Below are 26,744 nucleotides of genomic sequence, written 5' to 3'. Positions count from 1 at the left end.
CTCATTACCGACCTGGACCTCGGACGTTTACGTCCATGCAGTCGCTTTCAAACTCCCCTTGCGGCGGCGTGAGCGCCATGGTGGGCGGCACGCGGATGTCCGCCGCTGCCAGGTGATGTTGTGTCCACTGCCGGCTATCAACGGCGTCCTCGCCGTCCGACATCAAGCTTGGCTCCTCCATCTAAAAACACACAGCAGAGGCGTCAGTGTGACAAATTAACTGTTGGACTTTTGTGTATGTGTGGATTCATTTGACCTTCAGTCTTTTGGGTTCTGGGCATTCGGCGTCTATCCACTGGTCGCTGTGATCTCCAAGCAGAGACTCCTCAACTGCTTTCGGCATATGTCTGTTTATGATAGAGAGAAATATAAAAATGAAACCTAAAAGAACCTTCCATCTTTTTCGTTTTCTAAAGCGTTTGTCCTTATTTGTTAGTTTGTCATGACACCAAGAATTTAGAAAATTGGATGATGGGCTCTGGAGCAATTGGGTTTTTGTGTTAAAAAAAAAGAAAAAAGGCCTACCTGTTTTTTTTTTGTTTTTTTTATTGATATTGACTATAGAAAATTTGGTCAAAAATCGCCTTTGAGAGTAAAACAGGTAAAAAGATATGACTTTCTTATTTCTCAGCATTCTCCTCAATCCTTTCATTTTTCTTCTTATACCCGGGGAACACCCTTCTCTGATTAGCTGGCAACTTTTCAGCCACAAATTGCTCGCACCGGCCAAATTTCCGCGATGTCAGCGGGTCAAAATTACAGTGACGTTTCAAACACCGACACTTGCCCTAAAAAAGCTCAACTTAACGGATAGTCCGAACTTTACTTGAGCCTCAACACGTCATTTGCCAATACCGCCGTAAACCGACGACCCACACGAAATATTCACAAATATTCCCCGTGTCCGTAGCTCTTACTTCATTCCGAGAGCATCCTGTCCCACCGGCTCCCTGCGGTTCTTGTTGCTGCTGGTCTCCTTCTTGAGGAAGAAGCCCTCGGGGAACCACAGCGTGCTGTGCTCACGCTTTCTGCGGGAAATCAGCATGCCTAACACCATGATGACCAGCAGGAAAAGCGAGGCTATGCTGACCAGCATCAGCTTGCCCCATTGAGGAATGGGGTCCGCCTCGTCCACAATCTTTTCTCCTGCGCAGGCAAAGGCAAGGGAGTGATTGCAGATGTGCTCCTGCCGGGTTCCGCTGTGCTACTACTCATGTTCGCCTGTACCCACCGCGGACTTCTTTGAGCGGATACGGGAAGCGGAGCATTTCGACAGCCGACAAGGCTCCGAGGTAGTCGGCAGCGCTCTCGGCCGATGGGAAGCAGTCGTCGGTGCACAAGCGGTTGTCTATTTCCAGGTACACTATGGAGCTGGTCAAACAAGAGGCCGATGTTAGTGGTCTGTAATCTTTAAAACAGTTCTTTTAAAAGTAGCAGTATCGGGCTCCTCCTAGTGCTACGGAGTAAAACGTTTGGGAACCATTACTCTCAAACATTTATCAACAATTCTCCATCTGATTACCCAATAATCTCCTGCTGAGGTTGCAGCTCGCGCTTGAGGCGGGCCTCCCGCCGGGTGTAGGGCCGGATCATAGCCTCGCCGTTGTGGTCCAGCCGGAAGCGCAGCGTGGTGTGAAGGATGGCGCTCAGTTTGAGCAGGAAAGCCGTGCTGGTGCGCAGAAGCTCCTCCGGAGGAAGCAGCACCACCAGGACCAAGGCGCCGTCCACGATGTCTTCGGGAACCTTTTGAGCGCAGTCCAGGCCATCCCAGCCGCACTCTTCCGTATTGCAGCCTTGGTCGCAAAGTCCGTCGGCGTAGTGGTCGATGCAGTAGGTCTCGTAGATGGGGCTGAAGGAAACAAACAAAAGGAAGAGTGACGTCAACCTCCCTGACAAGACATGTTCTGATCCAGATCTGTAAATCTGGATTCCAGATGTCAATCATGATCACCAGTTAATCAGGCTGTCCTGAAGACACATACTGTATGTTTTTTTTTTATTATTGGATACTCCAGTGTCAAATTGTAGATCCAAATCACACTCAAATTTTGTAAATGTGTTCTCTGATTGTACCAAAGCTACAAACATATTTAATTGGATCCTGTTTACAAATTGTCCAGAATCAATTCACACCCGTTCACTTTTGATCTGGTTCCAGAAATTCTGATCCGGTCAAAAGTTGACGAATGACTGAAATCTCTTCCTGAATTTTAAATGGAAAATGACACAGATCCGGATTAAAACTTGATTTATCTCCATGTCATACTAAAGATACAAAGCAAATTTCAGCCAACATGTAAAGAGATTTGTCCACATGTTTACGAATCTAACTATACATGCAATCAAAATCTATCCCCTAATTTAATCGAAATGTGTTCACATCTGTTCTCATCATTTGACGGCAGCTCAGAATCAAGTAAAGTCATTTTTGTTTTGGAGTATGTTGCCTAAATCCATATAGTAGCATTTTTCATAAATTGATGAAATTGCCCACACCATATCTGGTCACATCTGTTCACATGTTGAATATTTTGATCTGGATCATGATCAAAAGCTAATCAATGTGGATTGGGTCAACATTGATTTCAAGTTAATTTTCTAGTTAGAATGGAAGCAAACCAACATAAGAGCACATCAGCCGCTATGCTGGCAGAGGAGAAGCATGAGACAAAAACTCACTTGCAGACTTTCTCCTTGGTTTTGCAGTCAAAGTTATCATACAAGCAGTCCGCGTTGTTGCACGACTCGTCACATTGGCTGTTGTTGAAGACCCGCCAGCAGCGGGGGTCCGCGCACCGGGCCCAGGGGTTGACCGCCAGGGAGCAGTCGCCTCCGTCCCAGCGGCAAGCCAACGTGCTGCACTCCTTGTCGCACACGCCGTCGTTGGCTTTGCCGTGGCAGTCGGCCAGCGGGCACGACGGGGCCGGGCTCTCGTTGACCCGGCCGGTCTGCTCGCAGCGTTTGCCCGTCCAGCCGCTGGGACACTGGCAGTGGAAGAACGGGAAGGCCGTCTCCTCGGTGCACAGGCCGCCGTTACGACACGGCTGCGAGGAGCAACCTTCGTTGCTGCGGTGGGCGCACTGCGGCCCGCCGTAGCCGGGCAGGCAGGTGCAGCGCGCGCCCCGTGTGGTCAGGGCGCAGCTTCCGCCGTTGTAGCAGGACAGCTCGCGGCAGGACATGCTTCGCCCGCAATTGGGGCCCGTGTAACCCTGCGGTTGACAATCGCAATCGTCTTGATTAGTGAAGTGAGTTAAAACACACAAACAAACAAAAAAATTGTCGCTGGTAGTTGAAGTCACTCACATACAATAACAGAATATATATTTGAAACTAAGGATGGATGCTCTATTATCCCCTCTGTATAAGGGTCTTTGCTGTCATCTAATCGGCATTCACGATTTGGGGCAGGGCTCGATCCCAAATGCTTGCGAATAGTGCGCGATCACTCTTTTTATATACACGGCAATTACTAAAATAATTTCAAAAGCGTCCCAAACTGTGGCAATATCGATCATCACTGAATCCACACGTGTCATGCACACACTCATGCTCACGGCGTCACTCACAAGCTGGCACGTGCACGTGTAGCCAACAACAGAACTGGATGCAGAGCACGCTCCTCCGTTTTGACAAGGCTGAGATTCACATGCACTGAAACGATTCTGGCACCTTCGACCTAAAACATATGACAACAACAACAAAAACACACACACAAAGATCAATCATGAGCACAGACCAAGGCATTAACATTCAAATGTGAATGAAAGAAGCTCTACGTGGTCCTCTTAAAGTGGACTAAAAAACAAACAAAAGGAACTTTTTGCATTGCGCGAACATTGCGCGAACAGCAATGATCTGCTTTGTTTAATGAATCATAAGTCAGAAACTGAAAAAAAAAAATGTCAGTAAACAAATCTAATTTTTACCCAATTACTCTCCATTACAATCAATATTGATAGACTAGTTGATTACACTTTTTAAGTTAAGATTCAAATGATGCTGCATGTATGACTTTTTTATTTTTTATTTTTTTTAAATAATATTTCTTAGTTCAGACTGACGCTTATCTAACCTGTGAAACCAGCCTTGCAGACACACTGGTAGTCGTTGGGCATCTGGATGCAGTCCAGGCTGTTGGAGGGACTGCAAGGACTGGAGAGACACTCGTTGATGTCTCCCTCGCACCGCTCGCCGGTAAACCCGGGCGGACAGTTGCAGCGGTACCCGCCCACCCGGTCCACGCAGGTGCCGTTGTTGAGGCACTTGGGGGGAGCGCCGCGAGGCCTCATAGGCGGGGCGCAGTCGTCTTCGTTGATCTCGCAGAGGACACCTTTGAAGGGAGACCATTGTGTAGAGTTCGAGTTAGAATTACTAAAACGTTCACAGGGTCCTCGTGGCGATCTGAAGGGTAAATTTGTCCGTGTTAACGCAGGGAATTTCGGGGCCTACCCAGAGTGCCAGGAGGACAGGAGCAGATGTAATGTCCGACAAGGTCGATGCACGTGCCGCCATTCTGGCAAGGATGAGACTGACACTCATTGATCTCAAGCTCGCAGTTCTGACCAGTGAAGCCCGGCATACACTGGAAATGGACAGGTGAAAGAGAAACAGGATTATTCCCGATACGTAGCTTTAAACCTTTGTGTTGGGCACATAGTTATTCATAGGTGTGGTAAAGATAATATTGAATGTAAAATATATACAGCGCATTCGTTTTATTCATTTCAATAATCGACTCTAATTATCTCTTTTACTTTAGCACTGTTCCTGGAGTGGTACTTGCAACCACCTTTCATGGAGACAGCACGGGTCGATTCCTGGCTAGTACCTCAACATCCAGCAACGGATTAAAAAAAGGAGTGGCTTGTGTCAGAATGCGCATTTGGTGTTCAAAAAAAAAAGAAAAAAAAAGTGCCAAACAAATCATCCAAGTGACCCACTGTTGTGACTGAGTCACTAAATAAATGATGTTAAATGCATATGCTATATTTTAAAACAAATATAGTTTTATTTTAATATCTACAATAAATCAATTTGCCAATTATTAAATGGATAAAAATAACAGAAAAATGAAAATTTTTGGGGGGGGGGGGGAATATTTTCACTCACATCACACTGGTATCCTCCAATGTATCCCCTGCAGGTGGCGCCATTGCGGCAGGGTTTGTCCTCGCAGTGGTCCACTTGGCTCTCGCAGTAGCTGCCCGTGTAGTCTCCGGGACACTTGCAGTAGTGCGTGTTGCCCGTGTTGACGCAGTGGCCGCCGTGGTGGCACAGTTCGTCCGTCTGGAGTCCTGGTGACAAAGGGAACAGAACGTGAGCGACTCCGCTGCGCGGCAAAAAGGAGGCGGAGTCTCAAAATTCAAAACGACACCTCTTTGCCGTGCTGCCGTCTCACAGGAGACCCTGGGGATGTCGCAGTAACGTCCAGACCAGCCGTGAGCGCACTCACAGACAAAGGCCGAGTCTTTTTGACGACAGCGTCCTCCGTTCTGGCAGGGGGAGGAGCGCCTGCACCAGTCAACTGGCGTCTAGGCGCGCAGGAGAGACGCAGCAATTAGCACGCGGGCACTCAAGAATTTGGGCTTGGAGTGAGATAGTCTTTTGAGGTGTACCTGACAGCGCGTGCCGGCGTAGCCTTTGGGGCAAGTGCAGCGGAAGGACTCCAGGGCATCTTGACAGAGACCCCCGTTGAGGCAAGGCTGCGAGTCACACTCGTTGACCTCGTACTGGCAGTGCGAGCCGGTGAAGCCTGAGCGGCACGTACAGGAGTAGCCGTTGATCTTATCTGTGCACGTCCCTCCGTTGAAGCACGAGCTGCAAACAAGGCAATAAGTTAGTCATAGATGAAGGCGCTTTGCATTCGGGGTTTGAATATTTTCAAAAATAAACGAATTGCCAATTATTTGTAGGCTGAGCCAAGTCGATAACCGGAATAAAGGCGTCGAATGATTCAGCCATGATGGAGCTCTTCCCTTAACTCTATTCCGTGTATCTTTCTGAAGCTAGACTTTTTGCAACATGTGGCTGGATCTAGGGCTGTGCAATTCATCGAAATTCAATTACAATTGCGATCATTACACCCCACGATTACAAAATTGGCATAATCGTAAAAAAATGATTATCAATATGCATATATATCCAGCACACTGTGTTTCTTTACACAAGGACGTCATACATTTGCACTTTATTTTATAACTAATTAACTAACTAAAAATGAGTTTTCAAAGAAATGTACTTGTCTTTATATTTTTCACGTTGAAGCATTTTCTTGTTTTGTACCAAAAAAAAAAAAAAAAAAAAATTCAATGATCGTTTGAATAATCATGATTTCAATTACAACCAAAATAATCGCGATGAATATTCCCCCCCCCCCCCCCCCCCCCCCACAATCGAGCAGCCCTAGCTGGATCTCATTCTCATCGTCTCTTGATCCCGCCCACCTTTCCGTGCAATCTGGTATGTTGGTTTCGCAGTGGATGCCGGTGAAGCCGGGCCTGCAGGTGCACGTGTAGGAGTTGACGTAGTCCGTGCAGGTGCCGCCGTTCTTGCAAGGCAAACGCTGACATTCGTTGATCTCCAGAGCGCAGCGGGGCCCGGTGAAGCCCGGCAGGCAGCTGCAGTGGAAGGAGTTGACGCTGTCCGAGCAGGAGCCTCCGCTTAGGCACGGATCTGCGCGGGCAAAGGAAGCCAATGAGCGACTGGCGTCCGACAACACCGCACGTCGACACCCTCGCCGCCACTCACTGGGGGAGCAGTCGTTGATGTCTGTGTCGCAAGCGGGCCCCGTGAAACCCGGCCTGCAGGAGCACACAAACGAGCCCAGCGTGTTGGAGCAGGTCCCGCGGTTCTTGCAGGGATTGGAGAGGCATTCGTTCACGTCTCGGTTACACAGTTGCCCTGCGGACGGCGAAAAACGGGTCAGGATTAGGTCGCGGCGGGGATATGAATACGTCCCGCTCAGATGCCTCCGTGCCCACCTTGCCAACCGGGCTGGCAGTTGCACTGGTAGCCCAGGTAGTCTGGGGTGTGGGCGCAGACGGCCTGATTGGCGCAGGGGTTGGGGGAGCACGGGGTGAGCACTTCGGCGCACGTGGCTCCGCTGTAGGGAAGCTCGCACAGACAGGTGAAGCTGGCCACGCCGTCCACACACGTGCCTTTGTTCAGGCAGGGACTGGACGCACACTCGTTGATGTTCACCTGGCAAAGGTTACCTACCGGGGGAACCATTCATTGATTGTAAATCAAATGTAGCATATGTGGTACTTTGTTTTTTTTTTTACTTCCTACATTCAAGCACAACGTCAATGTTCAAACTGTGCATTATGATACAACAGTAAATATACTTTCAAGGAATAAAACCTGTCTTATTTTGGATGAACACCCTGGCCCAGCACGCCACTGTATTTTATTGTTAGTCGTGATGTACTTGGTAAGAATTTAAGAATTTAAAAAAAATAAGAATTTTTTTAGGTGGTACTTCGTATAAAAAATTTGACAACCACTGCCCTATATCACAGGTTATGGTCCTAAAATTTCAACAAATTTCAAACTCATTTTACAACACTGGCTTTAAAAATGATTGTCTTACAGATTATTAGATTTGTTTTTAACGCATAAGAGCTCATGTACATGCGATGAAGATTCTCCCTAACTTCCACTAACAACCCAGGCTAAATCTAGCTCCTCTCCTACATACAAAGTTTGTCTCAGTCGCGATGCAGGACCTCAGCATACTTCCTTGACATCAATTATAGTACTACTTTCCCATTCAGACAGGGCTTTGTCAGCATTTTGTGGCCTTTCAGAAAGCAAATAGGTGAGTTTTTCTCTGAGTAGCTGGAGAAAGGGGCCGCAGAAAAAACGGGACTAGATGAGTGAACTGTGAAATAGGGTCAAGGAACCAATTAAATTTCTAATTCAAGGCACATACGATAGAAATAGATTTCTCTAAATGTTTTTGTTGATTTCAATTTTGCGTCTACAGCATATTTGTTCAGGCTTTGCAATTCTGCCGTCGAGTGTTCCGGCACGGCTTACCTCGAAAGCCCTGACGACACTTGCAGGTGAAGCCATTAAGTTGGTCAATGCAGGTGCCGGCGTTCTGGCAGGGGCTCGGCAAACAGTCGTTCCTGTCCAGGTCGCAGTTCTTTCCCACCCAGCCTGGCTCGCAGTCACAGCGGTAACTGCAAAGACACAGAGGAAATCAGTTTCGGTCGGAAACGCAAGCTCGCAAAAGTGGTCCTCGCGTGCGTACCCGTTGATGTCGTCCCTGCACGCCCCGTGGACGCAGGGGCTGCTGCCGCACTCGTCCACCTGCGAGTAACAGTACGGGGGCTTGAATCCCTCCGGGCACTGGCAGTGGAAGCCGTTTTCCTCATCCACGCACGTGCCTCCGTTGCGACAGGGGCTCGACGCACACTCGTCTATCTCCACGTTACACTTGGGACCTGACAAGATAGTGAGTGTCAAGAATGCTGTGCAAATGAAATTGAAACGTGTATATGAGGGATGTCCAAACTTTTTCCACTGAGGGCAAAAAAACAATTACGCAGGTGATATCTTCATTCAAAATGTATTATCTTTGATGAAAAAAATTGCAAGTCCCGGTAACATGCAACATTTTTATTTGCTAGATACTAACCTTCAACTTAAAAAAAAATATCTGATTATCATTCAAATATTTTAAAATCGCAAATAGAAAAATGGTGTGATGAATTTTGATTGACAAAAAATAAAACACCAAAGTGTTGGCAACATTCAGTTTTCTTTTGCATTTGTATTTTTACTTTTAAAAAATTGGAGTGACATCTTTCAACATTCTGTTTTTTTCCTTGTAATCTTGTGCTACGGGGCATTTAAAATTGTATCTTTATAACACGCCACAAGTTAATAAAAAAAAAAAAAAAGAAAACGTCAGTGGGCCAGGACTTTGTACACCCCTTGTGTATACGGTAATCAAATTCAAAATGACTTACCGGTGAAGCCGGGCTTGCAAACGCAGTCGTAGCGGTTGATGCCATCTTTGCACATGCCATAATCACAAGGGTTACTGGCACAATCGTCGAAATTGATCTCACAGTTGGTGCCTGTCGGGACAGCAACGTTTTAAATGCTTTTCCCTCAATGGTGACACAATCCAGCATTTTGAGCAGTAAGAACAGACAGTAGAGCCTAACAATATAGTACTAAAATCATAGTACTGCGCTTCCCAAGCATTTCAAGCTACCTAGCAAACAACTCAAAATAAAATGTCATCATTGTAAATAATAAAAACACAGTTTTGCTAGACAAGACATTTGATTCATTTCCGATATACATTTACTCTTTATTCTAAGAGTAGCTGTTGTCAGGATTAGCGGTAAGTCTCGTACCTGATGTCCCGTGTTGGCACTGGCAGATGTATTTGTTGACCAGGTCCACGCACTTGCCTCCGTTCTGGCAAGGGTTGCTGTGGCACTCGTTGAGCTGGTTCTCGCAGCGGTAGCCCGTGTAGCCGGCGTCGCAGTTGCATGTATAGCTGGCGATGCCATCCACGCAGGTGCCGTGGTGGCACGGGTCAGGCTGGCAGTTGTTGATGTTGCTCTCGCAGAGTGTACCCTCATAACCTAATGAGAGGAGAGCTGTGAACTACCGTGAGGGCTGACCAATAGTATAGATTTTGAAAAAAAATGACCAAATTTGGACATAGGAGGTTTCAAAACCTCATCATATCGTCGAATAATATGACGAGGTGACCAAACTTGTACATGTATCTGTGTTTCCCGGTCACAACAGCGCACTGCGGGAAACCATAACTAGGATGCAGACCGCAACAAAAATTCTTATGCGAACCCTGAATTAAATTCGTCAATGAAACTAAACCAGAATTCACCGCATTTTTCGACCAAAAAAACGTCTTTGGAGCTTTGGGTATGGATGTCCCTGGTTGCCATGCCGACCGGTTGTCTGTGCGTCAGACAAGTGTCGGTTTGTTTGGTATGTGTACGGTGTGCCGCTGAGTTGGGCACAGCGGCAAAGAAAAGTCCTACCCACGGCCCCCCCCCCACCCCAGGCCCGCTTTTGTTCTCTGCGGCGGAGGGAACAATGGCGGGCAGCAGCACGTCAAACAGAGCCACTTCACCATGCAGGGGAGGGGGGCTTAGCGGGCCGCAAATACAGGGAATAGCAAGCAGCTGGCATTTGAAACAATAAAGCAGACCCATCTATAGGCAAAGGCCCAAATAAACGCTTAACATCAAAACACGTAGTTAACAACGTCCCAACGCGATCCTTTTGGGCTGATGCATTTTTTTTTTTTTGTTTGTTTTTGTTTGAATGAAACTTCACGATGGATGTGAAGGAATGAGGGACGGGGACACCATAAGGTGGTGTGGGGAGGTTGAACAGATGAACAAATGAACAGATGTCGGGGTGACGACCAAGGTTATTTTCTTGGCAACTACTGGTGACCCTGTGATCTTGAGAGGGGCGGTGGGATCGCGGGGGATTAGCGGCCTCAAGTCAGATTGTGGACATATAGATGAACCCCTCCCACAAAACAAAACCCACAAGTGGTTTAGGCTCCTGGCGAAATCCGTACGGGCGGCCAATAAACGTACCTTCGGCACAGCGGCACTCAAATCCGTTGGGGCGATCGTAGCACTTGGCGCCGTTCTGGCAGGGCGTGCTGGCGCACTCGTCGATGTCGATCTGGCACATGGTGCCGGTGAAGCCTGGGACAGTCAAACACAGAGGCGACGGGTCAGAGAGCAGCTCGAGGGCGGTTTTGTCCCTTTTTCGCGGCGGAGGGCAAAGGTCTCCGATGTGGTCGGAGACGTCTGGCTCGGACTGGTTAAGGATGCATGAAATCCCATGACCTTGATGGCATTTCAAGGTCACGGAGAGGAGCTCGTACAAGGTGTCGCTACCAATTTCAATTTGGTATTGATCAGAAATACCGAGTACGACTCGGTTGCTTTGAAGGCTTGAGAAACTGCGCAGCCTTGAAATCGGTGGGCAAAGTGCCCGGATTGGGGGGGGGGGGGGGGTTGTGAATCGCTGCATTGGTAGCACGCTGCTCTGTTGATTAACAATGTGAGGATGGGCTGTGTGTTGGTGCTGATGGGGGGGGGGGGTGTTAGCAAAGGAGGCAGTGGGATTGTTTTCTCTTTTGGATGACCCCCCCCCCCCCCCCCCCCAACGTACCAGCCCCCACCTCCTCCCCTTTCCCTACACCAGCTCCACTGGCTCAATAGCGAGATGGGGAGGCGGAGGGGGGAGACGTCTGTCCCAGATGTAAATTGCGGACCTGGAAAAGAATCTCATTAGCAGGACTGCTGTTGGCCCCCCCTTCACCACCAATGCCAACAACAACCGAGGCAGGTTGAAGGAGACTGCTGTCCCTTCTACATTCCAAAGGGGAGGGGTCTGGGGGTCACAATAGTGTCTTTGTTTAGGCAAGAGGATAGGCACTGTTTTTTTTTGGTTTTTTTTAAATAAGTGGAGGTTCCAAACACTGCAGGCTGCTCTGTCTCGGATTGACATTCAAGTCATGTGCTCACAAATGAGGATATTTTGAATACATATATCCAATATTTCTCTATGAATTTTAGCCTTTCGTTGAGAAGAAAACTGTTGGGGAAAATGAGGCCAGGAGGATTATTTTCCAACTCAACTTTTCCATTTTTTGGTCTTATATTTAATGACAAATTCATATCTATATTCAAGTGTAATATTGAGGACTAATGCCAGGTCAAAACTGATGTTGTTACCGTGCCTTTTCTAGAAACACCCTTCAAGTTTCTGATTGGCTAAAATGTTCTCTTTGTTAGTCGAGGTAACACTCAGCCACCTGTTGGTCAGGCATGCACTGCTCTTTACCTGTAGAAAGCGCTTTTCCTAATTTGTTGCGGGCAGAGATGTTATTAAAAACAACAATTACGTGAGGACACAACATTAAAACCCATTTTCTTTCCATTTCCGTGCATTTGTAATGATGACAGACGCTCATCTCACCAGGTTGGCAGGTGCACGTAAAGCCATTGACCATGTCCCGACAGATGCCGTCGTTCACGCATGGGTTGCTCTCACAGTCGTCGACGTCGGTCTCACAGTAAGTCCCCGTGTAGCCTACAAGACAAGTTTGCATGTGAGTTAAAGCAGGGGCCGAAAACCTTTTAGAAGCCGATAGAATGATATTCACTTATGCAACCTTTAATTTCAATATAATCTCTGCCAGTGGTCACATTTTCAAGAACCTTCCTGGGAAATCACAATTGTACCATCACTGGCTATTTTAAGAACAGCCCGCGAGCTACCCATGTAGCTCCTGGGTTAAAGTATTGTGCATGTATTTGTGTATGGTCCCCACTCTGCGGCATGGGAAAACGATTCTGTGAGAACCCCTTTTTTTTTTGATTCCCTCACGGGGACCATACTGAGCCGCAGGATCCGCTGACCTCAAATCCTAACACGTTACTGTCCGGAGAGCATCGCAACACCCTGGGGGTCAGAGTCCCATTCACCAGATGTATGTTATACATCGGCTGTTAGCAAACCGACTAAGGGGCTCCCTCCATTGAGGTGAAGCCGAGTGTGGAAGCCTGCGGAGCGGCTAGCGTGGAATCCGAAATAATCAGCGGCTCCACATGAGCTTTGCCAGGCTGCCTGATGATGAGGAAGGTGAGGAGGAAGAGCCTGTCTCTGGAAAGCAAAAAAAAAAAGGAGGGGGTAGAGGGGGGAGGCTCTGGGAAAAGGCCTCCTTTCCCTCTCTGTGTGTACGAGGGTGCAAAGTGGAGCACAGAGGGGCCCTATTGTTCCGCTCCATTCCCACCACTCTACAACTCATTACTATTCACAGCACACCACTCCCCCTAACTGCTCGCCCTCTCTCACATCCAGTCCTATAGAGCCCCAGTCCCAGCTCTAATTTGTATAGTTCCCAAAACCCCGGGATGCATGTCGGCCTGTGCGTGAGAGTTTCACTCTGGTTTTGTCATCCAGAGTCCAAACCATCACTTTGTCCGCACTAATACCCTCTCTGTCTGCTCGTACAGTGCGCTGAGAGCAGGCAAGTGCCCCCTTGCCCTCCTCCGACAGCAATGGTACTCTCTTGCGTAATAGCCCCACTCTGGCAGTCTATACGGCAACAGGGCAGGCAATTCCTCCATAAGAAGGTCCCGATACCTGGCATGCAGATGCACGTGAACTCTCCGATGCGGTCGAGGCAGGTAGCGTCGTTCTGACAAGGCATGGAGAGGCATTCGTTGATGTCGATCTCGCAACGTGGGCCCGCGTACCCCCGGCCGCATTGACACTGGAACGAGCCCTCGGTGTTGACGCACTTCCCGAAGTGCTCGCATGGGTTTGCACCTGTGAGGTAAAATGGAGATTGGGGAAAATCCACGAGAGGACGCGGGATTTTAACGGGGCGGTAATGGCGACATGGGCATTGACGGCAAAGTCGTTGCGGACATACCGATGGAGCATTCGTCCATGTCTTGGTTGCAAGCGCCTCCCACAAAGCCAGCAGGGCAGGTGCAAATGGCACGGCCGTTGAGGGGATTGGTGTCGCACACGGCTCCCTCGTTGCAGGGGTTGCTCACACAAGCATCCTCAAGGTGGCACAGCAAACCTAACGGGGGCGGAAAGATTACATCATGCCCAACACAGAGACATCAGATGATTCTTTTGATGGCGTTTTGCATTGTTTGATAGCATGAAGCTATCGGGCTGTTTGAACGGGTAGCTCTCTTTGTTTTATGTTTAGTTTGACATTAAACTTCAACTGCGAGTGGCAATTAACATCTTAACACTTCTTTTTTTTTTTTTTTTTAAGTAGTATTCACCATCTACCAAACTGCTGAATGTTGTGAAATGAATGAGTTGATTTCAATGCCACCATACAGTGATTGTATCTGAAATTTTCTGCATGCAAACCAACGCAAAAACAAACATGTGGGTCAATCATATACATTTAATTGATTAAATAAATGATGATTTTAGTTCAATTAATTATATTTAAAAAAATGAAAAATGTGAAATGAATGAATCTTTTATGAATAAAAGAAACGATTTCACTTATTTCACCGATACATTTGACAAATTACTCTGCCTATCTGTCCGTTTCGAAAGTTAAATCTGGCCCCTGAGCAGCAAATTCCTGCCCAAAGATCTCACGAGGGTCACCTTGCGACGCATTCGCTTACCCGTCTTTCCGACCGGGCACTCGCAGAAAAAGGAGGCGACGCGGTCGTGGCAGGTGGCCCCGTTGAAGCAAACGGCTATGGCGCAGTCGTCGATGTTCTCGCTGCAGTCGTCGCCCGTCCAGCCGTTGACGCAGACGCACGTGTGGCCCCCGATGGTGTTGAAGCACGTTCCGCCATTGTGGCAGGCGTTCGGCTGCATGAGACACTCGTTGACGTCCTCGGCGCAGTACTGGCCTGCCGTGCATGGTGAGGGGGTGGCCTATTATTAGCTCACATCACTCACATCATGTATAGCTTTCTTGAAATACGACATGCTCTACCTGTCCATTCGGGCGGGCACTGGCAATTGTATGTGTTGACTCCGTCCACACATATGCCTCCATTCATACACTTGTGGCCTGGGCAGTCATCTACATTATTCTCACAGTTGTGTCCCTCGAAGCCTGGATTGGATGGAGAGAAAAAAGGGTTATGACAAACAAACACATTAAGTCGCCCCCCCCCCGTTCCGCAACATAAACGGTTTAACTCATAACCTCGAGTCACGTTTCCCACACTACGGGCGGCGCGAGGCAGTTAAAAGGTTGAGAGGGTGTCCGACTGTTTACATCCACTCGTGACGGTTCCCACGCGACGTCGGCAACGGCCGCGATGGCCGCCTCGGAGGCCTGCGCTCCCCGCCGTGTTTGCTTGTTTTATAATCTTTCAGTTTCAATGACTTCCTTTCTGGCAAGAGACATTTCCTGTCGGCTCCCCAGTGGCAAGCCATGAGGTCCATAAAGTAAATTCCTTCTGTTGTGGACATAGTGGAGCAGGAGCGCGGGCGGGCGGGCGGCCTCCTCCGACTTCTCACCAACGCCGCCGCTCCGTTTCTCATCGGGGGCTATAAATAGCGGGCGGGAAGTTGACCTGCGACGCAGGAGTAAATCCCAGCAGCGGCGCTCAAAACTGCGTCATCGGCCCTGGGAAAAATCTTCCGTCTTGGGAAAACAGTGGGCCTTACGCTCTGTGATAGTGATGGTTTGCATGTGTGCGAAGCCACGTCCCTCCCATGTGGGACAGCTCCAGTGGGCTTGCCGAAATCTGACTTGCCTTTGTGTAGGCGGGATCGTAATGATGGTATCAGCTACGTCGTGTGATTTCATACCAGTGCACCGCAGCTGAACTTATCCAAGCTCAAATTCCGACTTGAAAAATGAAACGCAAACAACTTTGACATCTTTCTCCGTCATTTCGGATACTTTTCAAAATGGTACTTTTCAACCAAGCTTTACATCACTGGCGGGGTTATACGGGGGGCCGCAGAGGCACCCCTGAAATATGCTTGGACACCCCCAAGGTGCCAGACCAGACAATTGACTTTTGGGTACATTCCGATTTTTTTTTTTCCAGGAATTCACCCCATCCCCCGTATAATGATTTTTTTTTTATCAGCGTTTTCAGAATTATTTTTGGGGGTTTTTAAAAAAAAAAAAGTTTTTGTTATGCGAACCCACTGAGATACCCTTGCCCCCCCATGACACCCCCAAGGAAAAAAAAAAATCCTAGCTCCGCCAGTGCTTTACATTAGAAAAATCTCACGGCCTAACAAAAATGTCACAAAAACAATCTGAAGTACACTAAAATTGAGGACATTTTGTCTCAATTTACTCACAGATTTACTTAATGTGTAACCTGGGCCTGTTTAGTGGAACACAAATCTACAATTCTGACGCACCTGTATACCATACAAAAATACAAACGTCTCAGTTTTGACCCTACCTGGCAGGCATGCACATTCATAGGAATGGTCGCTGGTCTGGCGACAAGTGCCTCCGTTGAGGCACTGCGAGGGGGCGCAGGGCTGGGTGGAAACCTCGCACGTGCGCCCGCCGTACCCGGGCGGGCACTGGCAGCGGAAGGACCCGTGGGTGTTGATACAAAGACCGGCGTTAAGGCAAGCGCCGGGTTTGCGGCACTCATCCACGTCGCTGCGGCAGTTCTTTCCCTGGAAGCCAGGTGGGCAGGAGCAGTTGTAGTGATTATTCCAGTTGGCACAGCGGGCGCCATTGGCACAAGGACTCGTGGCGCAGGCGTCAATGAGCGAGCAGTCTTGGCCTGTCATTGAAAGGTGCGGTCAGTTGAAAGACTCTCCAAGAGATGATCGTTCTCCGTGCCAATTGTGACGGGCATACCTCTGAACCCCCTCTGGCACACGCAGCTGTACTGCGGGATACCGTTGACCACTTGGCTCTTGCAAGCCGCCCCGTTAAGACACGGCGATCGGCGGCAGGGATCCTGATGCTGACAGAGCAGACCGAGGAATCCTGGACGGCATCTGGACAAAATGATTCACACTTGAGCGTTAAATCTTTGAGCTGAGCGCCAAAACAGGTACCAAGAAAAAAAAAAAAAAAAAAAAAAGCCCCAAAGAAGCAATCCTTCAGATCCAGCCAATTCCCATTTTGATCATTAATATACCGCATCTGGCATCCCAGACCCCGTGACACCTCCTTCCTGACTCATATTGTGGTGTGAGGCTGGCGTCTACGCCCTGGAATTATTTCGTATTAGTGCCGGTTCCTTCAAAAGTGCAATGTGGTTTCGTGGAATGAGTGATGCACTCGCAAATGGAGCCAGGCCATATCCTGAAGGACGGGATTGACCAAACACACAATTTGCGCCCTCTCCAGCTGGAGAGACCCTTTTTTTTTTTTTTTTTTTTTTTTTTTTCAGTGTCAGCTAACATTCCTCCGTCGTTACGGCTTTTTCCGCGGGTCGGCTCGAAAGAATATATGAACACACCCAGCGATGGCTGACAGGAAGCCAAAACGATTCCACCCCAGTGCCGACATGAGGAAAATGGGGTCTACACTCAGCACATGTTGAGCAAATAGGAAAAGGCAGCTGTGACATTTGGAGGAGACGGCCTATCCGCTTCCAAGAGACACTATCTGTTTTTGCCTTTTACCTAAACATATCAACATAGGAACAGGAGTATCTGATTGCTCTCCACGGGCCGATGAGAGTTCAGACAAGGTTTGTGCTAACTGAGGAGGTTAGTTTGAGTTAGAAACCCGACACCCAGAGTGGAGCCTGTGGCTGGGGACAAGCCCCCTCTTCAAACAGGCTGTTTGATGCCGATGACAGAGCGGTGACGGCCGGGTTTTGCTTCACCCCGAGGCTCTGTCTTGTCTTTCACTGGAGAAGAACCCCACGGGCATAATCAACAATGGGTTTCCCTCTGTTCTCCTTTGTACAGGCATCGTCTCACTCCATTATTACCCGCCCATCTACAAAACAAACTTTTTTTTTTTTTTTTCATTTTGCAGTGCTTGTTGGGAGCAGGCCAGCCTTTTTGCAGTATGACTGTTTTGATCTCGCTTTGTTTGGCTTACATTGCAGCGTTACAAAGACAATAGCATGAAGAGAAGCCACAGGCCTCGGCACAAAGGAGTGCACGGGCGTATCCACAAGAAAGAGACATGAGAGGAAAGTGCTATGGAATGGAACTATTAGTAGAGATCAACCTAGCGGACTGCAACTTAGACCAATTGCCAGTCAATCAATCACAGGGCGTAGTCATTGGGTGAGTTAAAAGGAGTTATAATATAGTTATAACAAGGGATGGGCGAGTAGCGTATCGGACCCATACCATCTTAATTTTAGGGTATCAAGTACTGGTGGAGGCTGCCGATACCAGCTACTGATAATTCGGGCAAAAATAATCTGACATTGGGTAAGTCTCCCTCAGCAGTAGTTGGTGCTATACTTCAGCAGTTAAACACATCAGCGAAGCATCATCTGCGTCAGAAAGAAAGGTCCACAATTTTTTGTCATTGTGTTAAATTGCAATTTTTTTTTATTTCAAAGGTACTAGAGGTATCGGTACTCACTATCGGTGAGAACTCAAAGAGTGAATACTCACACTGGTATCGGTCTGAAGTGGTATCGAACGCCTTTACAATTTACAGTTGAATGTCAGCACAGAGGCTCTAAGAATGGAAGGAGCTGAAGTTGGCTCAGCTACTACCCCCCACCCTCAGAAAAACGCCAGCTTGGCTCCCCCCCCTCACTGCTGAGAGGTCAAATGTCAGAGGTCCCCCGTCTGATTGTGATGATAATGTCACTCAGGCTGCAGGGCGAGGGGTGGGGCTACGCCGCAGGAGAGAATGTCTCCGGAGGCTGCAACTGGTGGACGAAGAGTGGGTGGATTGGGCTGGGGGGTGGGGAGGGGGGGTGCGATGGGGGGGACGGTCTGGTCCAGAGGGAATGCCATGTCATATTTCCTGTAATCCCTTGTCCGCTGCTCTGAAAACACAGTTCTCGCTCCGAAACGCAGGATCCCCGTTGCCCTGGGTAACGGCGCAGACGAAAGAGCAAGCGCCTGACACTCAACCAATCACTCGCCCGCCCCCCCCTGGTACCCATGGCTATTTGTCATGGCTTGGCTGGGTTTATTTAGAGGCAAATTAACTATGTCTGGAATTTAAGGGGTCAGGACGAAAATGAAACGCGGCACATAGTAGGCGACTCGGTGAGAGCCCGAGACCAGAGGAGACTATAACGCCCCAAAATATAACAGAGAAGGTCGAATCCGTCTTGAGGGTGTGAGATCTGACTCTAGTGGCAAGGCCAAAGGTTGTCAAAACGTTTCCAAAGCCACTGTTGTTGTTGAGTTAATGTGTAAGGAACAAACTAGTACGAATGCCTGATCGTTTTGTTTTCCTCCCTTTCGAATATGCATTGAGTTTACCCGCCAAAACACATTCTTTTGTCTAGACTTGACTCATGGCCAGCCTCCTTCTCCCATAACACACAAACCCGACTGATACCAGCGCACAACTTGGTCCTGCTGCACCTAAACAACTCCTTATCGGACTGGACTACAGATTCCGCAGCTTCTGGGAATGCAACAAGGCCAACGAGGCTGCTTTCGCTTCCACTTGGCTTTTTTAGACGCATGCGAGGGGCAGGTGCCGGCTGCTGTTATGCGGCGGGCCCCCGGGTGCTGACTTCTGACCTCTGAGGAAGAGGACGCCAGATGATGACGAGGAAGAAGCGTTTGAGTGGCGTGTTGCATGGATGGTCGGCTAATCTCCACTGTGTCAAAACATGAGGGATTTTGCCAGCTGCGGTCCCCGGCACCATGCATCTGTCCATATCTGTCATTGCGCCACTGAGTGTCTCGTACTCTCTGAGACAAAATAACAACTGCTTTATTCACGGGACAGACACACACACACAAAAACCACTTCACATGGCTGAAGAGACACATCACTCTAAAGAAAACATGCATTAACACTTCCTTTGAGCATTCTGTTCACACAAAGGCACCACTGCAACACATCATGCAAACAACCACATGCCTGAACACAGAAGAGGAGAAACTTACAACCAGCGTGGTAGCATGAACCCACAAAGGATGACATCCAAACAGGGAATTGCAGAGGAAAGAAGAAGAAAGCATTTTAACAAGAAAGAAGTGAGGGCTTTCATTGGAAATATCTCAGCGGTATGGACATTTGATTTATGGGAGCGAGCACCGTCACCGGCGGAACCCAATGCCGGTTTTCCTGCTCTCTGGTTCATTGAAGCGTGGGTAACCTGAGCTCATCCCTTCCCATACAATAGCAGATACTCCTCCATCAGGTCAGAGGGCAACACACCTGTGAATAAAGACCCCGTCATCTGTGACACGGTTCATACTTGCAGCCGAGCTCCACATAGCAACGTGTATGAAAGAGGCCGAGGTCATTTCCTCAGAGAGCATTGGAGAAGGAGAGCGCCAACAATAGACGTAGCGTCGTCTTATTTTGTGATTTTGTAGAAACTGAACTCCAAATCATTCTTTAACGCGAGCAAGAACTACATTTATTCTCCCATGAAAGGCCATGGTGACACGGCACTGCCAACTTGAGCCTATCCACATCCCCCTCCTTCCAGCAGCCCTTGGCTCTCCCTTTCTCAGCAAACAGCCACATTGGGGGGGGAGGGCGGTCGGAGGGTAGTGTTTTGTGGCCCCCCAAATAAAAGCGCTAAAGTAGTCAGAACTCCTTTGTATAATCAGGTTGGAAGGAGGAGGGAGGCAAGGGGGGGAGCAGTGACCCAAGCAGCTAGTCTTTCAGGTCTGGGCTTCCATGGACCAACAGGCCTACGCCGTCGCCTGGCAACAGTATCCCATGGAGAGAGGGAGCCTTAGCGGGGAAAATTGGGGGTGCTGGGAACGAGGGTTTTGTGAGGACAGTGTGAGCACTTTGGAGGAACGACCGCTGCATGTGCAGGAAGCTCGCGACACACGACCGCTTGGTTCTTGTAACTGAGTTCCTTCCGAAGCCTGTCCCTTCCATCACAAGGAAGTTTGTTTGAACAAATTATCCCTTGGACAGTGGACACACAATCGCAGCCATCCTAATGAGGTTTTCGGCGCATGAATATTACCCGACAAGTGTCTGTCTGTTTAATTTGACTTCAGTGAGAAAGTCGCGGATGACATCCAGTGCAATCACTTCCTACAACACTCATTCAAGTTTGCCCCAAGCGTTGATAGATTTTTGGACGCAGCGGCATGAAATTTTTCAAATGGCAGCAATAACCACATGACATGCATCCCAAGGCCGAGGTCTTTCCAAACATTCTGCATCAGACACAACCACAGCGCTCCCCCCAGACACCAAAGCTAAACCAGATTTCTGCAAAAGCTTGGAAATTCAGATCAGAACTTGAATTTTTTCCAAGTCAACGAGAAAGTCGAGGCCATTTTCAGAATTCCTCAGACCCCTCACCATAACAGCAATAGAGAAGGGAGATAATTTGCACTTCTGAAGGCCTTTATTGCTGTTGAACTAAAACTGACCATACACCGAGTGGAGGAGGATTTGATCAGAGAACATAGTCGAGACTCAAGGCGCTAGTAAAGTATCTCGAAAACCTCTACCAAACCCTTTAAAAAAAAACAGATATCGGAATAAATTCTGTAACTTTAGGCCAAGATGAACTGAACCTGATGCTTGGGTAAACTGCAGTGATGAGGCAGGATGTGTGGAGCACAAAGGTCAGAAGGCAGAACTTCCTGTGGCAGGGCCTGGGAACCAGAGCTCCCAGTTTGGAATTATATACAAATATTATCCCCCTCTATATTAGTTTAAAACCTAATGGCCAGATATGAGTGATGAGCTTCCTTTTAAGACATTTAACTGAAGCTATCTGCAATCCATTGTGGCATGACTCGCAGCTAATTGTAAAGTCAAACATTCCAAAGATCAGGACCTCAATGAGACTGTATTGTCGAGGCCAGGGCATTCCTGAATAGGCTTCCAGGGTGAATAGTTGGGAGGTATGGACAATAACCTGTAACTTCCAGAAGGACAGGAGGAATCTTAGCCAGCATTCCTTTTCTAATCCGCTATAAAAATGCCCAAAGAAAACACCGACACGCTAGCCGGTGGTTGTGGACAAAGACATAGTCACTCTCCTTGTGTCCAGCCAGGCAGACAGGGAACATGTGACCTAGCATGGTTGCATATTGCAATGGAAGAGCTGGTCAACTCACTGCAACTAAATCAACATAGTCTCATTTCAAACAAATCAGCTCGTTATTTTTTAAAACGCCATTAGCATTTTACGAGACAAGAGCATCCAACCACCGGGATGTTTGCGCACTATCAAAATACAATCCTCCTTTCATCATGTCTTGAGGGCCTGGGAGTAGTTTAAGGGTCATGACACAACACTCACAATTTATACGCTAACTCGGTAACTGAGGCCAAAGGCAACACATTCATAAATAAAACGCACTACCAGCTAGCGCTTCCACGTGCGGGCCGCACCAGTTGTGATTCTACAGTTTTTCTTCCTGGCTAATTGTTGTTTTATACACATTTAATACAGAACAGTGATTTATGTCGGAAAAAAAATAAAGTATATAAATAACCCGCTCAGAAAATCTTTAGTGACTCGACTCCTGTTGCTGGTAGCTCTTTATCCAAGCTAGCTCTGTTTTTTTCATTGCACTATGAAGCCATTAAAAATGAGCTCTACGAACTCTGCCTAGCAACAAGTGGCACGTCAAACATGAGGTGAAGAATTTGTGCAATTCTAACACCGACTGCTAAAATTCCACTTGCGAATGTTTGTAACGTTAGATACAATACAATCGAATTCCCATGGTTTTCCTGCTAGGTGGTTCTTGACCTGCCATTTTTTCATACAACAATGGAATCCAAGCTGTCCCCCAGAGGTTCATGTCAACATGTGGAGACTGAGTGAGTATCAACAGTCGCTCTGTGAGAGAATTAACATGTGCTAGCGAGCTAGCAGGGCCAGTCCGTTCCTCGGCGAGCTTGTCTCCCGCAGCATGTGGGCCGGCATGCTCCTCAATGGCAGCACCTGGCCCTGCGCTCTCGCTTTGTTGAGATCTGACTTCACTGGATTACCATCACAACATCCACCAGCTGTCCTCTACGCTACGGCCCCCTCCTCCTCCTAGCCAGACCCCCGCCACTTGTTCACCACCAACCTCGAGCCCCCCCAAAAGTCCGGCTCCTCCAGCTGGATCCTCTCCGAGCGACACTCTTTCAATCTGCCTAATTATCTCTCCTGCGCTCATACCGCTGCCACCACGCTATCCGGGCGGCATGTTATTGAAAAAATTTGCTTTCATCCACTTTCGTTGGAGTATTTTTTGCTTCATAACACAATTTAAATGAGCTCCGGCTGCATAATAGGATGTGAAACAGCGTGTTGGTGTCCACCTCTGCTAATTTATTGCCAACATAACTGTCTAAAACATGCTAATCATAGCATCATGGAAGCCCCTGTTCTATCATTGCCTGTGGTCCCCCCCCCCCCCGATGAAACTGCCCTAACCTCCAAAATAAATGCAGTTTCATTTTTGCTTCTATACAATAAGCTGTTTTAAATATCTCTGTGGTGCTGTGATTATAAAATGACTTTCTGTTTTTCTACTTGGGGGACCAGTAGTTGCCGCAACTATAGAAATGGTGTGTTTCTTATTCTTATACTGTGCATGAACTCTTTGTCCATAGTGTACTTTTATTTTTTTGTCAAATGAGTGAATTCTGATTCCAATTTCTTCCAGCAAATGTTCAGTTTGACTAGTGAATGTCTATTTTGTCCTGTTTCTATTATTTCACCCTTTCCTCACATTTATCAACTTTCATGAACAATGTCCTATTAAAAATGGGCTCACCTTCAAAATTTGTGACACTGTCACACAGTTGTCAAATTCAAGCACTCTTTTTTTTTTCTTGCTACTAAAAGTCTCATACATTCCCTTCGTTTGCCGTTAAAACTAGATAGTAAGGGTTTGGACTCCGATCTTGTGGCCTTTAGTGACTCACCTTTGCAGGAAGTCGCAACACTCAGGAGTCATAAAGTTTTCTGATGTGCCGCTGCTAAACTGATACAGCGTGACATCATGGCCGCAAAAGACATTAGATACACCGCTATCTGGGGCGGCAACAAAGGCAGCTGCCATGTATACCGGAAAAGTAGGCATTCCACTTAGGAAGGCCTTAAAACAAAACAAAGTTTGGAACAGATGTCTTATGAAGAGATTCTTTAGGGTACAAACACAGGCTAGCAGAATTTGCATTTTGTAGGTAAACATCCAAATCAAACCCAGTTTCTATGTTTTGTCTTTCCTACACCCTCTTTGTGCACTCTGTATCAGGTATCTGCAGAAAGAAAGGATCTTTTCTACTCTTGTACATCTTTGTTCTTTTCTCCTGGTTGGGGGTGGAGGGGTTTAGTCGCCTCAGTATTCAACTGGTCCAACAACTCTTTGCATGGCTACTGTGCCCTGCTACGGTTTGATATTTGATGTCCCCTGTTTTTGGGAGGCCCTTTTTTAAAATTTTTTTTATTTATTATTATTTTTTTTTTTAAATGGCACTGCAATGCCATTTTGTTCTCATTAAAGCAACATAAAAACATGTTTGTTCATTTTCAGTGTTTTCCTGGCTTCATGAAATTACACATTGGTTGACTTAATGGCACTCAGGCCACATCGCAACAGCAAATGATTGATAAAACGTGGGCGGCGGTTGCTGCCAATGTGACTTGGCACGCGGTCGAGTTACACATTGGCGAGTCGAGTTACATCTGCCTTACATTGCTAACTGAGATTTACGCATAGAGGGGAAGAAAAGAGGATTATTCTTATCTTATCTAGTTCTGATGTGTCGTCTGACCTCTCATGCCACGAAAATGAGGGCCTTTTGGAGGCGAGCAGGTGGCGGAGACGGCTTCGTTTCGACCGTATGTCCTCCGTGCGACACTAAAGCACGTTCCCCCTCGAAAAAGCTACAACTGAGTTTAAAAGGGCACAAGTGACCCCCGGGCAAGACACTGTAGGCTATTTCACTTGACTATTGTCACAGATTTTCCCACACAAAGCTCCTTCTGCACCCCGCCCGCCACCTTCACCCTCAGCAATTTGAAAAACAAAAGCCTTATCACTGTCAAAAGACGCCTAAAGCAAGCGGGAAATAAGCACACTTCAATCAAATTAAGCTTTTAAGGGGAATTAAATAAAACCCCTGTGTGTAATCGTTTCTGTGGAGACATTTAACAGGTGCAGAGGAGGCGTGTGGAGGCTTGCCAATGCTAGTTGGTAAGATAAGCCATTAAACATCTATCACCACTTTCATAGAAAGTCAATTATAAGTAGGAATGTTTATCGGATTGATGAGATAAGAGGAGGGCGAAGCTTTTCTGGAAAAAAAAAAAAAAGACACCTCTAGTTGAAAGAGTGTTAACAAGTGTTAAGTGAATTTAATGAGACTTTCGGGGTTGCACTTACATGCATCGGGAGGGCGACTCTATGCATGTCCCTCCGTTTTCACACGGCCTGGATTTATCTGTGCATCGGAAACCTGTGGAAGATGTGACAAATGACTTATGTGGAACCCATGCAGCAAATCTCCAAATAATGAGACACTACGGCAACATGGAGACAAACTGATGTGACCCCACTCCTCCGCCTCTTATCTCAGCTCAGCCATGCAACTTGTGGCTTTTGTCCAATTTTGAAGCGTTTGTGATGCACTATGTTGGGACTCAATGCTAAAAATACGTTTCTACAACATACATTTCATGCAAAAATGCTCAAGTTTTTGTTACTATTATGGGAAGGGGGGGGGTCGATTCATTTATCCCTCAGTTTAAAAACATCTTTTAAAAACACTTCTGCAAGAGATTGCTGAATTAGCACAACAGCACGGGCTTTACACGCACGAGCACAAATACACAATTAACATTAAAAACAGGTTCATTAGCATTCGAAAACGTGGTCATCCTTCAGAGCATTGCATTAACAGAATTGCTGCACATAATATCATTAACATAATATACATTGAAAACGCCAATATATTCAATGTGAACATGATGCATGCAAAGAGACTCTCCTGTTTAAAACAAAGTGACCACATCTCGACATGTCCAGGCAAATGCCAAAGTGTAATCAAAACATTCATTACCTTCACAAAGATGCATAAACAATAAACAAGACAAAATAATCCACGGAATATTCCCTTCCATTTCGGTGGAAAAAAAAAAGTTTCCGGCACTTTGTGGCGCCCTTTCAGAACATAATCATCCTTGAGGATTCAAATTGGAGTGGGAAAGAACGCTCCAGAGTGCTGTGGCCACGATGCCTTCTTTGTCATAAAGTCGACCGGGAAGGGAGTCGCGTTAAGTCCCGCAAGGAAAAAAAAAAAAAAAAGTCCTCGCAGCTCAGCTACCGCGGATCCTCCTCGACTGAGATTCCTTGGAAATCTTTGGCTGCACGGCGAGAGCCTGTAGCAGCACACTGAACACACTCCGCCTTTCCCTCTCTCTCCACCTCATTCTCTCTCTCTCTCCCATTCCACCTCTCTCTCCCTCTCTCTCACGCACCGACACGCGCACACACACGCCGGAAGACCTTTAACATGCTTTATTGGTCCCATTGTCATTGAAAGCAAGCGTTAGTTTAAAAAAATAAAAATAAAATAAAAATGGTTAATTATTATTTATTTCTTAAAATCTATTTAACACGCATTATATGTACACATTTTTATTCATTTCTGCACAATTTTCTGCAATTAATCGCGATTAATCACATTCTTCCATGAAGAATTTCTACAAAGCTTATGACAGATATTTCCGAGAGTAAAATCTTGGAATTAATGTAAAATCAATCGGAATCGAGACTCATTAGAAACCGGAATCGAATCAAAGAAATGGAATCGGAACCGGAATCGTCCAAATTCAAATGACGCCCAACCCTAAGCATGACTAACTGACTTTCAAACTGAATAACATCAAATGTAGTTCACTGGAAAATATCTTTTGGGGTGAAATTAAGTCTTATAACCATATCATTAACACTTGAAAAATAAAGACATTGGAAAACGTTTTGTCATGACAAGGAGCTAAGTTCAAGACACAGCTTCCAGCAATGACAAAAACAGGGTAGTCCGTTTTAATTAAATGTTACAAAAATGAGAGCTATATCGCTGTAATTGTGGTTAAGTGGTTTGTTTGTGAGCAGGATTGCAGGAAAACAACAAC

The 26,744-nt window shown here is 47.1% G+C and overlaps 1 protein-coding gene across 1 annotated transcript in view; it reads right to left on the bottom strand.

The window, feature by feature from the left end:
• Positions 1-25,973, bottom strand: part of notch3 (notch receptor 3) — a 30,405-nt gene extending 4,432 nt beyond the window's left edge. Inside the window, exons 1-29 of the mRNA XM_086055761.1 lie at positions 25,670-25,973; positions 24,994-25,066; positions 16,364-16,506; positions 15,951-16,286; positions 14,510-14,632; positions 14,190-14,423; positions 13,460-13,615; positions 13,168-13,353; positions 11,998-12,111; positions 10,602-10,715; positions 9,375-9,608; positions 8,979-9,089; positions 8,258-8,450; positions 8,041-8,186; positions 6,981-7,214; positions 6,748-6,900; positions 6,444-6,672; positions 5,616-5,817; positions 5,375-5,531; positions 5,110-5,294; positions 4,450-4,582; positions 4,073-4,330; positions 3,567-3,676; positions 2,680-3,209; positions 1,523-1,849; positions 1,232-1,371; positions 918-1,146; positions 257-347; positions 13-181 (exon numbers count right to left, since the gene is read on the bottom strand). Of these exons, the coding sequence (XP_085911887.1) occupies positions 13-181; positions 257-347; positions 918-1,146; positions 1,232-1,371; positions 1,523-1,849; positions 2,680-3,209; positions 3,567-3,676; positions 4,073-4,330; positions 4,450-4,582; positions 5,110-5,294; positions 5,375-5,531; positions 5,616-5,817; positions 6,444-6,672; positions 6,748-6,900; positions 6,981-7,214; positions 8,041-8,186; positions 8,258-8,450; positions 8,979-9,089; positions 9,375-9,608; positions 10,602-10,715; positions 11,998-12,111; positions 13,168-13,353; positions 13,460-13,615; positions 14,190-14,423; positions 14,510-14,632; positions 15,951-16,286; positions 16,364-16,506; positions 24,994-25,066; positions 25,670-25,730 (5,371 nt within the window). The 5' untranslated portion in view covers positions 25,731-25,973. The remainder of the gene's footprint in view (positions 1-12; positions 182-256; positions 348-917; positions 1,147-1,231; positions 1,372-1,522; positions 1,850-2,679; positions 3,210-3,566; positions 3,677-4,072; positions 4,331-4,449; positions 4,583-5,109; positions 5,295-5,374; positions 5,532-5,615; positions 5,818-6,443; positions 6,673-6,747; positions 6,901-6,980; positions 7,215-8,040; positions 8,187-8,257; positions 8,451-8,978; positions 9,090-9,374; positions 9,609-10,601; positions 10,716-11,997; positions 12,112-13,167; positions 13,354-13,459; positions 13,616-14,189; positions 14,424-14,509; positions 14,633-15,950; positions 16,287-16,363; positions 16,507-24,993; positions 25,067-25,669) is intronic.
• Positions 25,974-26,744: the final 771 nt, after the last annotated feature.

This window comes from Filicampus tigris, chromosome 16, assembly GCF_054856515.1.
Source record: "Filicampus tigris isolate MCC_2025a chromosome 16, RoL_Ftig_1.0, whole genome shotgun sequence".
In the NCBI taxonomy this organism is placed as follows: Eukaryota; Metazoa; Chordata; class Actinopteri; order Syngnathiformes; family Syngnathidae; genus Filicampus; species Filicampus tigris.
Note: the sequence above shows the minus strand (reverse complement) of the source record. Positions and strands in the feature narration are given on the sequence as shown.